Source organism: Boleophthalmus pectinirostris, unplaced genomic scaffold, assembly GCF_026225935.1.
Source record: "Boleophthalmus pectinirostris isolate CB_2022bp ecotype Guang Dong unplaced genomic scaffold, ASM2622593v1 HiC_scaffold_13, whole genome shotgun sequence".
In the NCBI taxonomy this organism is placed as follows: Eukaryota; Metazoa; Chordata; class Actinopteri; order Gobiiformes; family Gobiidae; genus Boleophthalmus; species Boleophthalmus pectinirostris.
The window spans coordinates 22,078,061-22,094,461 of record NW_026571036.1 but is presented as its reverse complement, the minus strand read 5'-3'; the positions used below and the strand labels follow the sequence as shown (position 1 = coordinate 22,094,461).

General features: G+C 37.5%; 1 protein-coding gene across 1 annotated transcript in view; it reads left to right on the top strand.

Annotated features, from left to right (window-relative positions):
• Nucleotides 1–1,059: 1,059 nt before the first annotated feature.
• Nucleotides 1,060–16,401, top strand: part of cd2ap (CD2-associated protein) — a 45,338-nt gene continuing 29,996 nt past the window's right edge. The window contains exons 1-6 of the mRNA XM_055149425.1: nt 1,060–1,343; nt 7,960–8,117; nt 12,509–12,692; nt 14,481–14,581; nt 15,068–15,206; nt 15,851–15,996. Coding sequence (XP_055005400.1) covers nt 1,340–1,343; nt 7,960–8,117; nt 12,509–12,692; nt 14,481–14,581; nt 15,068–15,206; nt 15,851–15,996 — 732 coding nt within the window. The 5' untranslated portion in view covers nt 1,060–1,339. The remainder of the gene's footprint in view (nt 1,344–7,959; nt 8,118–12,508; nt 12,693–14,480; nt 14,582–15,067; nt 15,207–15,850; nt 15,997–16,401) is intronic.

The following is a 16,401-nucleotide window of genomic DNA, read 5'->3' as shown; positions in this document are numbered from 1 at the left end:
ACAGGGAGTCCAGGCTGCTCTGAGGATGGACAGTCACCTTACTCGGACATTTAGCATTCAGGGAATTATTATTGCAGTGTTCTTGTTTTGCTTCTTTGTTGTATTTGCACTGAGGTAATTCCTCAGTATCATTTTCTCTACACCCTTTTTACACAATAGACTGTGTGTTGTTTCAGGCACTGATAAGACCCGCACACTCACACACTGTAATAAAAATGTCCTTGTGTCACAGGCCTCAAGGTCAGTGACTTTTCCTCATTTACCAATAGTTTTAAACAGAATGCAAATGTGAGGTACAGTAGTAAGCTTATCTTTGTCAGAGTAGCTCAGTAGTGTCAGCCTATCTACAAACAAATAGAATTGCTGCTGCTGGCATAGACCTTTATGACTTGTGTTATTGGGCAAACACTTTGCATGAGTGTAAATGACTGGCCAGAAAGCTGCTAGCCCTTGACACAGAAAAACATGGGCACCACATTCCGAGAGCTAAATATTATCTAAACAAAGCAGGCCTGCATGCTTAAGCTTTCTACGCTAATTATGTTGAGTTATCTATTCTAGTCAATAATGCAAAGTTTTGAGTTTTAGAGCACAATCAATAGTTGTTAGGTAGGCCTGCTGTAAGCTATCTGTAATTCATTGGTTTGAGAACAATGAAAACTAGGATTGTTTATAGCAATTAACAATTTAAAGACAGAAAATAGCCTACCTTTTGAGTGTGAAAAAGTGCTCAAAATGTTGCATAAGTTAGCATCACAATCATAACATTATTATCATCACAATCATTCCCTATAGTTACAAATAATCAAGCGTTAACCTTGCATGGGAGGTTTGCTTTTATTAATTCAGTTTTTGTTTTTTTGTTTTTTCTGTGGGCCCAGACTGACATTTACTTACAGCAGTAGGCCACAAGTCAGTGTAGTTTGTGAATGAACCTCTTATCCTCTTATCCACAGCAGGAGCCCCCTCGGACTCCTCTCCTCTCGCGGGATTACACTGTGGAAAGCTCGCGGGGCTTCCTGGTGGTTGTATTTTGGTGACAGGCAGCAGACAGCAGCAGCAGGAGCCCCGCAGGAGAGGAGAGGAGGGCTGTCCAAGAAAGGTGGAGACTCTGCAACTTCCTGCACTTCAAGCACCGCCACCATCACCGTTAGGGAGACTGGCTACGACTGGAGACACGGGCGAATGGATTTACTTCAGATTTAACTCGTTTTTTACGGCGTTTATCACGTAAATATCTTCATTTTGTCCCACCTGGTTAGAAGCTAAGTTAGCCGTGGCGCCGCTCCTGCCTCCCGGATAAAGTCATTCCCAAGTCGTGAGGAGGAGAAGGTCTGGAATGGGTGAGTTTTTTCCGTGATGTGGCGCCTTACTTTCGTACAATCGTTGGCTACATTTTCCCTCTTATGTAACGATGCAAAATCCCCCAAAGTCCGTGCGTATAAAAGCAAAATGTCATTAGGATGATCTGTAGTAAAAATGAATAGTTGGGAGTTAGCCTGTTAGCATGGTTCGCTAGCTGGATAACGCCGCTTCTATCCATGGATTTGGCAGCTCCTTTTGCTAATGTTTAAACAGGAGATTTTTAAGGTTAATTAACAACTTAAACATGTACAAGGAAATGCCATTGCTCTGACAAACGCAACTGTTGTGCATGTGCAAGATCATGCTGAAAATATTCCTAAACTTGGAGCTTGTTTTAGACTTTTGGTAAGTCCTAGGCTGCTCATTTCTTGACAGGAAACTCCAAACTTCGGAGCAACTTCTTGTAAAATTTGCCTTCCTCTTCCTCTTTGATGTGCTTTTTCGACTGATTAAAAGACCAGGATCTTGTTTTGACGCTGACATTCTTTCCATTAGAGCAACATTCTCATTTACACACCCTCAACCTACTTTAATATGGGCTACTGTCAGTGTCAAGTCAACACTTAAGACACTGTACCTAACTTTGTCACAAATTTGTATGCTAAATCATAGTTGTTTTATAGTTTATTTATTTACAAGTCTGTCTAAAAGCAGGTGTTGGTTAGACTGCAGAGGAAATGGTGCCATCTCCTACTGTATCTTATGAAACTAGTCCATATTTATGTGACTCAAAGTAGTTGTGGCTCAGGGTTGCAGCCGTCTGCTATGTTGTGGAACTGGTTTGAAGTTTTTCTTTTGCTGTTCTGCTGTGTTAAGTTAAAGATAGCGAAGTGAAGTGTGGTGTAGTTTAGGTCAGTTTGGTTTCCCACCGTCTGAAATAGATTCAAATTAGGATCTCCAAGGGGAACTAAAGCTATTATTCACTATTCAGTCTGTTACATCACATCCAGATTATCCACTGATTATTTTAATTTTGAGCTCTTATTTTTCATGTTTACTTTGTATTGTTTGATTATAATGCCATAACCTCAAAGTTAAAGGTGTGTTATTTAACTGGTCTGGTGGGGCTCTGCCTAATTATTTCCCCATATTATTGCTTTTCCTGGAATGTTCCATAGTAAGGCATTAAACTTATGTACAGCCAATTCTGATTTTATTGCAGGTGTTTTTATTGCTCAGAAATGTCTCGAAAACCATGAACTCAGATGGTCCTAAGCATCATCTGCTTGTCTCCATGCCATACTGTAGAAAATTGCAGACAGCGTAATATAATATCCATGTAGACAAGCATACAATAAACTTTTAAAAGGCTTTAAACTTTTTATCTGTCAGTATCAACATTTAGTCAGTAACTGCTTGATCATATCTGTCACACCTATATTGACATTGACTCAGTATAGGATAAACATATATACTGACAGGATGAATTGCATAACTAGAATTAGTTACTACTCAACAATGATAAACCAAGTTAAAATCACCTTTAAGCCTGGTTTGACTAGTTAGACCAGCAGCACCTTTTTGTGAATGACAACCACTCTGCCCTGAAACTCCTGAGTATTTTAAAATCCCTGTTCCTCTTGTTGATTTGGTAGTTTTGCACATTCTCATGCATACTTCCACATGCAATAGTGAAACATACTGTTAGCTTGACCAAGAGTGTCCAGAGTATAGCTGACCAATTTTGACATTACTATTTTGAAATAAGAACACTCAATACTGAAACTGCATTGTAGTGTTGTCTTATGTTTAGCTGATTGTTGACCAGTAAAGTGAGAGCAAGAGGGGACTAAACCGGGGACCAACCAGGGAACTAAACTGTTGGCTAAACCGAACTGTGGTGGGACTAAACTAAACCAATCTGTGGTGGGACTAAACTAAACCGAGCTGTGGGACTAAACTAAACCGAGCTGTGGGACTAAACCGGGGTCTAAACCAGGCCCTAAACCAGGCCCTTCTCTCAGTGCTTGGGGCTGACAGCAGCAGAGTTGTGCAGATCCATGTTTGAACACGTCTGCGCTCAGAGAGACCCTCACTTTCTGTTTGCTTTGACTACATTCACATCTGTGGGCTGGAATTTACCTACAACCTGCAAGTGCCTCGTACCAAAATACTGTCACCCAGTTTAGTGCACCAACAGCAGCTAAGTCAATATAAAGTAAAGGATGATATTTTCTTGCTATTGTATGACCACTCTCATTTTCAGCCCATTCAGTTTTACATGTACTGTATGTCCAATACTTCGAAACTCTTTGGTTGGCGTATTCTTCTCTTATGTCAGTATGTTAAAAAGTCTAAAGTGTTATTGGTGTGTTGGTGATTCCACTGCTCACAGCACAATACAGCACAATACCACTCAATGTGAGAAATACACTTACTTTAAAAACACCTTAGTTGGTGTATTCTTGACTTATGTCAGCATGATAAACAGTCTAAAGTGTTACTGGTGTGTAGGTGATTCCACTGCTCACAGCACAATACAGCACAATACCACTCAATGTGAGAAATACCTAATAATTTTCTCCTTTAGTATATGGAGGTACAAGGAATATTTAAATGTTCTTTTTATTTCTGAAAATTTTGAGTAAATATATTACAAATTAATTCATTGTAATTGTTAACAGACCCTTTACAGACACAAATTATAAGAAACTAAATATTGTAGTAGTTGATTAGTCAGTTGTACACATTGAGGTTTTCAAAACACATTTTTAACCAGACAGAAGTAAAAATAATATGCATACATCTCTGTCTTTTGAGTATAATGTGAAGTAAAATGCTGGGGGATAACTATTCCCACAGACAAAATTCCAAGGTGCTCTTAAAAATCAAAAAGCCGTTATTACAGCAGGGCTATTGACATAAAATACCCACCATGTTTTGGCCCAGCACAGTCTTCCTCAGGGTGCAAACCAAAGGTAGAATATGCTGACTTAGGCTTCTAGATGGAGAATATTTACGAATAGTCTACTATTGATTAAAATAATAAATGGCTTATTATTTTGCCATTTTAATTACACAATTCCATGGTCTTAGTTATAAACTGTTCTTTGTCATGTGTTTTAATCTGATTAATGATTATTTCAGTGGTCAGTTAGTCACATTTAATCCAACAAATTGTTGCGACTCTATACGCCACATGCCATACAGCAAATAGTGAAGCTGTTGAACTTGAAGTCAAACATGTCTTTAGCTCCTGAACTCTCAGAGCAGCTCTGCCTTACTACAATCTGCTCTGAGCTAATATTTACCTCATGTGTCCAGTGTGAAGGGCAGGGCATTTTCAGGAATATGATACTGGAGCACTCTGAAATATATAGGGGACCCCACTAGGGCTGAAGTCATTAAAGAATTGTTAACTAAAGTAGTTTAACTAAAGAAACTATTTGCGTATCTCTTTATATCTCTACACTCACAAGACTGACTGCATAGGAGTTCATGCAAAAACAACTATTTATGTAGAAAAAAGTACTAGGGAACAATGTATTTTACTCAGACAGCATCCTCCACTTAATTCACCAAATGACCAAAGGCCTACAGCCCTGATTCAGACATAAACACTGAGTGAAGAAACACAAGTTAATTCTCATGCTCTAAAAGTGTAACAGTGAGTTAAGTGTGAGTTGAGTGTGCTGCTGTAGTTTCCGTGTGGGTCAGCAGATCTCAGGTCAGAGGAATGCCGCTCTTCTGCACTTCCTCCTTCACTTCCTTCCTCTCTCCTCCTCCTCTCTCTTTCTCTGTCTCTCTCTTCTCACATCCTAGTCTGTCCTCAAGCAACATACATAGGCCTGTTCTTGTCTTTACTTTATCAGCTTATTGTTCAGTATTTTATAAATTAAACAAAACTTTTTCTTTGTACTAGTGGGGAATTTTTGGTTATTTGTTTCTGCAATATAGATTTACCTGCAGAAGGTTGAATTATACTATACTATACTATACTATACTTAACGAAACTACATACACTAACTAATGAAGTGTTGCATTCTGTTATTTATGTATACAGCTCAGCAGTATTTAACAATATCTTACATTTAGAATACTTTTTTAAAATAATATTGTTTTATGGTCTGATTTCAGTATTCTCTATTATCATCTAGATTTATTTCAGCAATATGCAGCCTCTTTCATGACATATTTCATCCTTTTTTTGCTCTAAACTTGAATGTGACTTTGATTTAAAATGAAAACTTTCAGATAATAGACAGATAATGCACTGACATGACCAATATGCTACAGAGTTGAGTGAAAGAGATGTTGTGATTTGAGCGTGTTGCAGACTGCGCTCCCACTCACTGTGTAACAGCCTGAGTCTGAGTCATGCTGCTCATCTGTGGACGATGCAGTCTGCACAAGGACATTTAAATAATGCACACAGTGGTGAGGGAGGCAGGGACCTGTTTTTCACTTACATACATACTGCTAAATAACTGAACGTCTAACTGAAATGCTCTTAAACTTGTATTAACCATCTCGAAAAATTGATTCTTATATGAAAGGATGAACTTTGTTGAGGCATCCACCACTTGCTTTGTCTGGAGTGTTTCACAATATTAGATTAAATTTGGCAATTATTCAGATAGGGTAATTGCTATAAATACCTTGACATGCATGCATGACTATGAGCCAACTTGCTTCTCCTCAGGTCTGACTTGTAACTTGGCACTACCTGCTTGTCTCCATAATAACTTTTAGTAATTCTGTTCCAGGCTAAGAAATAACATCTCCATGAACAAGCAATTGGCAGACCCTCCACTGGACATTTTACATAGTGGCCCTTTTAAACTCTACTGATGATGAACCATGCTAATTGGACCATTCTTACTATACCTAGTCTAAAAGAAATATTTTGCATTTTGTTTTGGTCTTACATCTGACTGAAAATATTTCCTAATGTACATCTTGTTACTGCAGAATATAGAATCTGAGCTCTGGTGTGGACAAACTGCTGTAGACCTTTCAACTACAGATGGACACACTTTCTCTCATTAATAAAAGAGCACAGGAGGCACACAGAAAGATGTGAAGCAGTAAAGAGGAGAGCATATATCTACTGTAGCTACCAACTGTCTCCCTCATGACATAGACCAGCTCAGAAAATAGGTACATCCAGTTCCTGTGTTAAACATGAACCTTAGCACTTTTAAATGTGTGTTCTTGTGTCATGAATCTGTTTTGACCATTTTGGTTTCCCCTGATCTGTCACGTAATAAAAGATTTAAACCTCCTATTTCTATCATAGTCCTGGGACAAGCTGAGTGCTGGAGAAGATGTCCTAAAAACAACTATTCACAATCTGAGTACAAGTGCAGTTTCTATGGAGAGGTCACTGCTCTGCCTTACATTTATTCAATTACAAATGGTTTTATAGCACTAAAATACCTAGAAAAATAGGCATTCTTACTCTGAGCGCGGTTGCCTCTATACAGGTCTGACCTGTAATTGCGTCTGGTTTGGTCTCCATGAAGACAGAAAGGTTTAATACCATACTGTAAAATATTCCAGATAAAGCAATAACATCATGATGATCTAGAAAACAAATCACTTAATGATGCATCATTGAAATTATTATAAAAACATACTTGGATAGAACGGTCTTTCAAAAATACCATGATCTCGTCAATGGATTATTTTGGTGTTTCACCCTTAACTTTGCATGTAGCTGCTTTCCTCTGACGGGCCGCTATTTGGTTCCTCATTTTCTTAAGGCTCTGTTAAGAAAATGTCTATATTCAAATATAGATGTTTTGCACTGCCTTTGCACCAAGTGAGTTTGCAAACTTCTTGGTAGGGCTGCACAATACATTGCAATCCAATCAAAATTGCAATATGAATTGATATTAAATATCAATGGTTACAATTCTTTAGGCAATAAAATGGTGTCTGCAAACAATAAAATATCTTGTTACTTTGTGTGAGGAAAATGATCCTGGTTGTACTTATAATGTGCACAGTCTGTACTCAATCTTAAGTTGAAGACATGCGTTTCAGATATAATCATGATAGCATTTGTCCAAACAAATGCAGTTTTTTTATCTTCCAAAATTGTGCTGCCCCACTTTCTTAACATTTGTATTGCTTTTCTGATTATTAATTAGCCTGAAAGACCTTTAAACATTTTAGACTTGATTAATTTAGTTTAATCTTCCAAAATATTGCCCCGTTGTGTCATTTAAACACTACAGTCAAATTGATTTATCCTGAAATTAATATGTCCACAAAGTCTCCACAGCCTCCAGATTATACTTCCTGGTTGGAAATTGTGTACACTAGGCCAAAACTTTACACTAATTTACACAGAAATTATAATTTTTATTTTTATTTAAGTATCAGAAAAAAACAGAACAAAACAAAAAAAAAACTTCAAGATGTCCAAACTCTTGGATAGAATTCTCTCTTGTATGATTTCATAAATGTGTTTCTCTTTCTCTAACTCCTGCAATTTTCAGCATATTTTTCAACTTTTCTTCACATATTGCTTCTTGATTAGAGTAAAATGATCTTTTATATTTACAACAGGTTTTCTCCCACCAAATGAAGTAAAAATTAAAAACCTGTCAAACTCACTTTAAATTCATTTCTTGTGTGTTTTTGCAGAGGTGGTAGTTGAGTACGACTACGAGGCCCTGCACGAGGATGAGCTGACCTTGCGACCCGGTGACATAATCAAAAATGTCCGCTGCATCGAGGAGGACGGCTGGATGGAGGGAGAGCTCAATGGGAGGAGGGGGCTGTTCCCAGACAACTTTGTCAAGGTGGGCTTCACTTTGGGTTTGAAGTCAGGTTTATACGGTCGCACATATCTGGATCTGTAGTAGGCCTAGGTGGATGCTTCTGGGCCATTTTTGGCATGTAGTTTGCTGGTGGCACAAATTTGCCCAGAACTGTGATTAAATTTGCCCTGTATGTTTTAAAAAGAAGGATTCTGATCATACATTATACTTTGTAAACAACATTAAGTTCATATTTCAATCTTCTCTCAAATGTTAAAGTAATACAAGTTTTCCATTCGTTTCAGAACATGTTTGTAGAGATCCAAACTACAGGTACAAATGATTTTTATTATCTAAATAATTGCAGCCTTTGCTATTTGATAAATATGCTAATTGAAATGGTCATTTTAATTAAACTGCAGTATATTGGACTTTTATTGGTAGTCTTAGTTCCTTATTCATCCTAAAAACATGCATACTGAAGCTTAGTTACTTCTTGAAAGATGTGTACATTTCTTGACATTTGAAAAAAAGAAAAAAAGTAACTTTGAATGTACTAGGTTATTTTCTGCTGGTTTTGAAAAGCCTGTTAATAGTATGGGTAATTAGTAGAGGCTTATATTTTGCAATAGTCATGATTCAGGTAGTGGTAATAGTGATAAGAGTAGTGGTATTTATTCTTTGCTTCTCCAGCGTAAACAAAGTCAGAGTCCAAAAGCAGAGATAAATCAGATTCTGTGCCTGCTCAGCTGACGGTGGTCCTACAAAAGGAGAGCAGTTTATGCATAAAGAGTTGGGTAGGGCTGTGCAATTTTAATTGAAAAGCAATCTTTTCTATTGTTATAAAAATTACCAGTTTCTTTTTGGTCTATAGCCAAAGGCATGCACTTTTTTAGCTGAGTGTGAAAAAAGAAATTGTACTATTTCTGTGTTAAATAATAAAAGTTAACATTGTTTTGGTTCAGGAAATGAATTATTATGATTACTTGGTTTGATAGGAGAGTACCTATTTATCAATATTTATCATAGTTTTACATCAGTCAAGTTGCAGTTTGTGAAGAAAAGTTGAGAAGAATATGAAATAATTGTTTAGAGAACTGCTGCACAATATATCGCAAAAATATTGATATCACAGTATTGTCTGATGCAATAATCAATATCGAAAGAAAATAAATCATAACAACTCTTCCACTTCAACTCTTTCTTGGGCTGGTCTTGATTTCGGTTAAGTTTTATTTTGACCCAGCTGCACTAGTAAATGAAGGTATGGACATTTTGTACTTAACTTAACTGAACTTTTATTGCCAAATCGTAGGCTATATTCAAATATTGCAATAACGCAATAATCTTAATACAAAACATAGTTATTGAATTTTGCATTGTTTCTCATATCAGGCAGCCCTAATATTGACAACCCTAATTGATATATTTTCTTTTGGCTGTTGCTGTTGAGTTTTTCTTGTCCAGTTACTGTACACTTGAATCTTCATAAATATCACTTGACTCTTGGAGGTTGTTGGCTCCTTGATCTCTGCTCGCTCCTGTGTTTACCTGTCGTCTGCCTCGGCCTGTGGAGGCGTTAATCCTGTGGTGAGATGGGTAATCTTCAGAGCACCGCACACTGGGAGAGGTAGAGGAGGGAGAGAGAGAGAGAGGGAGGGATGGAGGGAGGGAGAGAGGATGGAGGCGTGAGGGAAGAGAGAGAGGGAGGGAGAGAGGAGAGGAGGGAGAGAGAGAGAGGAGGGAAGGGCGATGGTGGGGGGGAGAGAAAGAGAGAGAAAGTAGGGAGAAAGGGAGGGAGAGGAGGGAGGGAGGGGTAATCCTGTAAGGAGCTGTGGCCCATTGAACTTTGCTCCCGGTAGAAGAGCGCTCTCTCCACTTCCGTCAGTCTGCTCCTCGGCTTGCAATGAAACATGTTCGCCAGGAATCTGACTTTTAAAAGATCCATTTTGGTTTGTAATTCTGATCTGATATTCTTTAACTATTCAGCTGGACTCGTATTTGAGGAGTGTCATTACATAGTTATTACAAGATAGTATTTTGGTTTATGGCGCTGTTGACACTGGTTGGAATCTGATATGCTGGAATTTAATGTTGACACATAGCCTGATTTAAAGCTGCACTATGTAACTTCACTTGTGGGGATCTGTCATCTACTTGTCTTCATGAAGTTATTGCTTTGCTTTGAATGTTTCACAGTATGGCATTAAACTGTCTTGTGTTTATTAAGTGTTGTTTTGGTGGACATACATTTATGTTTTTATAGAGAGCTCCATGGGGATCTGTACGTTTAATGCCATGCTTTGTAACATTCTAGGCATAGCAGTAACATATATGGAGGCAAACAAGAGGCAAGCCCTTCACTGCTTTCTTAAATTAGCTAATGGCAGATTTTTGCTGATTTCATGGACTAGAATACTCTTTAAAAAGATGAAAAAAAATATAGTTTGTTTTACTTTTCAAATGGCATTTCATCGCACATTTTGAGAGCACTTCATTCAGAGCAGTTTTCAAATGTTTGCTCTTTTAAGCCGTTTTTCTACAGTTGGAGGTCCATTGCTTTGGTCAAGTGTCACTGTTACACCAGAGAATAGGCACTAGAGTTCAAAAGGCTGGATAATTTATTACATTGAAAGATTGCATTTATTAAGGCAGAATATTGAGTCATACACTAACTAGCATTAACCAACCATTTTTTAGCCACTCTCGCCTTTTTGGTTGAAAGTCAAACTTCTACAAACAGGACCAAGAATGCTTGTATTGATCACAGGCTCCTTAAAATGTGTTGTTTAAATAAATTTTTCCTTGAGTTTTCAGATAATCTTAAAACTTGTTTGGCAGTGTTTGCTCTTGTGTACATTGTGTCTCCATGATGACTGATGAATATACGGCCAATACACATATATGTAGAACACCCCCAGCGTGATCTTACTGCACAGTATCAATAGAACAAACTGTCATGCAAAAGTATTTTCTTTGACTTGACTCCTGTGCAGTCCTTTCATATTTACTGTAATGATAAATTTGCTTTTGTAAATGTTTTGATAAAATGCATCAGTGGGAATAGTGTTTTATGTTACACCTGCTTTCACATGGTGTAGTTAGCTGTGTAGTCTGAGTTTCTGGTGTTTGGTGAAGGTGTGGACTGTGTAAATGACTGTGGTTGGTGTTGCTACATTTAGTGCGAGTGGGCTGTAACACATTTCAGCAGATTGCACCAAAACTGTAGTGCAAAAGGAATGCTCACTTCTCTTTGCACTAGAGTCATATGCTGACCACAATATGTGGTACACTAACAGTTGTATTTTTAGTGTGGTAAAGGAAAAAGATCACTTCATACACCTTGATGAATCATTTGGATCATTTCAGTCATGGAAGGTAAAAGGTAGCTGTTAACTTGAAACTATACTGCTTCATGACATCACAAGGTGGAACAGGGCATTTTGAGCTTTGGAGATGCAGATGTGTGAATGAAACAAAACACAACTCCAGGTATGTTTTTGATGAAATAACAGTATTTTATTATATTATGCATTATTAAAAAGTCCTATATCACACAAAATTGACTCTTTATAGCTTTTAGACATGTATAAATCTCATCTATGTATATTATAACTTAATCTTCAATTGCAGACAGCATGCTTTCAGCGTCACTGCCATTTAACTCGAAACAATTCCATTGGCTATAAAACTGTTAAACTAAGTCAACAGTTGAAGAATACCATAATCGCAATTGGATTGTAAATCTTGCGTTCTTTTATGATGGGAATTGCAGTTCTAGTGACTTGATGATGTCAGATTATAGTGTTTTGAAGACGTCACAATTGTACACGCATTCTCAACAGACTCAAAAAACACTAAGATGTCACCATTGCTCTCGTGTGTGACCACCAGTAAAACCTTTTGAATATAAATGTGTTCTTTTTATCACAAAAAATAACATTAAAAAGCTGCTAAATGAACACAAGTAAGCTTACTGTTTCGGTACATAGATTTAATCAAATTTTTGCTCTAAGTTCTAGCAATCTCAGTCATGACAATTGGTTAATCAAAGAATCTTCTTCACATTGCTTCTTCTGATATACTTGTTGCTAATATAAAGACTGTGCATTCAATCAAACTTGTATCATTTGAGATAAAAAAAAAAAAAATAGAGATAGATTAAATATCAGGCTGATATTTGCTCTTTTCACCATATTGGCTGTTAGTCTTAAATGACAGCTCTCCTATAAGGTTGTGGTGAGTTTGTAGTAAATTTTAAATACAAAATCAGCCTAAAAATATTGGCAGAGCTAATCGGCTGTCGGGTTCTCTGAATTCTGAACAATTGGTATCAGCATTGACCATAAAAAAACAAAAACATATCCGTCGTCTATAAAAATTTAAGCGATAAAATGGTCCCATACTGATGCTATGTATGTCTTTGTTTGTAGGAGGTGAAAAAGGATTCTAAAGAGACCAAGGAGACCAAGAATGAGCCCAAAGAGGAGGCTCCAGCTCAGCCCCCTCAGCTCCGGGAGAAGTCTGCAGGGAACGTGGCCAACCTAGTCCACCGCATGAGCGCCATCGGGATCCCTCTGGGGGGGTTCCAGCCACACCCCCCAGCTGCCTCCAAGAGTACGCTGCAAACTGTTTTATTTTCACTTTTTACACTAGGGTTGGGAATCACAGGGTCCCTCATGATTCGATACACGATAAATGACTCATCATATTGTATTATCATGATTATCGGTGTACATATGATATCGATATATATTGCACGCGTTACTGTGATATATTAATGTTGTTTTTAAGAAGAAGCAAATACATTTTAGCAACAGTATTTGTTGTTAAACCTCTTCTTGTGGAAAGTTATTATGAAATACATATATTTTCATCATCAAAACAGTGAATATGTGAATAAGTGTATTGCATAAACACGTTTCCTTCCTCTAAATATGGAACAAAATTGTTGTGCAGTCACACAAACTTAAAATGCCAAAAAGTACCAAAAAATAATCTTAGTGATACATCGATACAGCAGCCCAAAATAATGATACTGGATCCAAATTATTATCACGATATGTCGATATTTCAATATTTTTGCACATGCCTACTATACGCCCCACTCACCTGTCTGAAGTCATAACTCAGTTTATAAAAAGGAGGGGGATGGGTAGAGCTTGATTGAGTCTCTGCTGCTGCTGCATACTTTCTCCAAGTCCAGTCTTGCTCTGTGGTCGTAGGCAGAACAAGACAGCATTGATAACGCACAGTAAGTGTAAAAGACAGAAATGATTCCCCTCAGGTTAGAGTTAAGAATCTATTTCATCCCGTTCAATTCTATCTGTCTGAAATGAACTATGTTAGTGTAGATGCTAGTGCTGTCAGGAAAATGTTCTAACTTGATTTTGATCTTAGGGAAAGGTTTGGTACTCCATGCTTATTTAACAACATAATGTCATATTCAACAAAATATAGTGTATTTAATATTACCATGTGAACATACTACTTCTGATATAGATCTAGTCTATTTGCCAATCAGTATTTTATAGCTGTCAAGGAAAGGTCCAATTTTATATTTGAATAGAAATTGTATACAACTGTAACCAGTGGCTCTGGATTTGCATTTGTTCCTAATCATATTTTGCAGCACGCTACTTTTTTTTTAAGGTGCCCTACATAAGATTTTTAGTGGAGGGTCCACCACATACTTATCTCCATGGAAATGTTAATGCTTTGTGTAGAATTTTCCACAGTATACATTAAACCAATTTATCACAAGGGAGACATGCAGGTCACAGCACTACTCAACATTGCAATTCAAATCTGTGGAGAGTCTCCCCTATTCACTTAAGGAATTCTTCCATTTGTGAGTAATAGAAACAAAAGTATTGATTAAATGCTATCTTAATGTTTAATGTCATACCATGGAACATTCCAGGCAAAGCAATGACGTGTAAAAGTGCGTAACTGACCCTCCACCAGAAAAGCAGTGCACCTTTTTTAAAGTTTTTTTTTTTTTTTTTTAATTCTAATGTTTTGTCTATCAGCTATTTACTTCATAAGGTCTGTCAGTTATGGCTTCTTTATTTGGATCTTCCATGTATTCATTAATCTACGCGATGTCTTTATAGTAACACATTAAACCACATCTAAAGTGTCGCCTGTAATCTCTATGGGAGTATGTGTCAGAACAGCTGTGTTTTGAATGGGTGTGTGTCTTTTGGAGGATCAGCTGACTCAAAGCACCTTGGTTAGACTGCTCTTCATTTCCTGGATTAGCCCCTCTCCTCTTCATGCCCCACCCATATTATTGCTATGCCCCGCCCCTTGGACCCAGATTTTAAACCCTGACACACAGAGACAACATGTATTGTGGCAGGCCAGCGAGCAGGTCCAACTCCTCTTTTCTCCTGTTGACAGAGCCCAAGAGAAGACAGTGCAGAGTGCTGTTTGACTACCAGCCCCAGAACGAAGACGAGCTCGAGCTAAAGGTGGGAGACATCATCGACGTCACAGAAGAGGTACCACTACCACTACTACTACTTCCTTTTTTATTTACTTCAAACATTTGGGTTGAGTTTGGCCTGAAGTAGTAAGAGAAGTCATTTGATAACCTCCTTTTATATCCATCATTTCATTTTTGGATTATTCAACCTTAAAATTTTGAGAATAAATATTAATTTAGAAAGAAAGTAACTAATTGTGGTGTACAGTAAGCCATATCATCAAATTTGAATGGCATTTGTACTGACAGCAAATGCGTTCATATATAATTGTTGACCAAATTAGAGCTGGTTCATGTAATCCTTTTCCTCATGGTTTTCATTTATTGCGAAACCAGTAGTTTGGCCAGAGTTTTATTTCATAGGATTTCTCTCAAAATCAGTTTTTGTGGCATTTGGAAACAGTTTGTTTATTTAATTGGCAGGGATAATGCAGTTTCAACTCCTCCCTGTGAAATGATCATTTGATGAGGAATCTTATCATTTTTTACTTTACTTCTTCAGGTAGAGGAGGGCTGGTGGAGTGGTGCTTTTAATGGAAAGTCTGGACTTTTTCCTTCAAACTTTGTCAAAGAACTGGACGCAGCTGCAGAGGACGGAGAGCCCAGTGAGGCCACACCAGAGGAGCCGGGAATGAAAGACGGTACAGAAACGCATTTTACATTTGTACATAGTAATATGCAGCTTAAGTGACAGTTGTCTTGATTTGTCGTCTTCTCTTGTAGTCAATAAAATGTGGAGCAGTTTTGGAGTTTAGGCGTGACCTTTTTCAACATGTCTGAGCTTGAGTCGGGTTTAAAGACGGCCTAATGTTTATACTTTATAAGTGCCACTGAAGCCTGCCTTGTTTGCAATAGAGACGCATGCTAGTGACCAAAATAAACTTAAATCCTTACATTTGATTAGGATGTGTTCAGGTACTTCTGAGTGCTTTCTATGGCTTTCTGTTGTATAAACCTGTAAAAGTAAAACTGCATAATTTGGGACCAGTTATAGAATAATAAGTCTGACCTGATTTTAGAGTCAACAAAACAAAGGGCCACACCAATTGTTTTTGTTTGCCTGTCTAAAAATAATTGTCTCTTGCAAGGAAACTTGTGATATGTGTTATGTGAAGTGCTGCCAAATGCTAAAAAAAAAAAAAAAAAATCATATAATAATATTTTAGAAATACGATTTGTAATTTAGAGTTTCTAATTTGAAGCATTCAAATGTTTTTCTTTTTGTATTATTTATTATTATTTAATTATTCCTCCAATTATGTTATTATGTGTTGTTGTCGTTTAGGATCTGTAGAAGCACCTGCCTCAGAAAATGTCACCTCCCCCACGTCACCTCCAGGGAGCTCGGGGAACGGAGCGCTGCGGCCCCCCTCTAAGATCATGGGGGTCGGTTTTGGAGACATCTTCGCTGGAACTCATTTGAAATTAAAAGTGAGTTTAGAATGAGTAGGCCTGTTCTTGGTCATTTTTTCCTGTCTACTGTTATTGTTTACTGTCGATGTAGATTTTTGTTTCTCCATGTTCTATGCACAACAGGGAATTAATGTTCAGAAATCACTGAGGTTCCATGTTTTAAAATGTCTTCAAATCTTTTGTTGTAAGAAAGGACAATTCGATTCAAGACATCAGTGCTCATGACTCTGAATGCAAGTTTCTCTGTATAAAACAAACCAGCATAAAATCTGTCATCTTCTGTCAGCACAACAGTCAAACAAGCATGCTTTTATCAATAGACACATTTTAGGCTCACATTTACGTCACATCCCTTTGCATTCACTGCCACTTCATAAAACAATAACATTTTAACAACATGGACAAAAAATAGATGTCCACCCC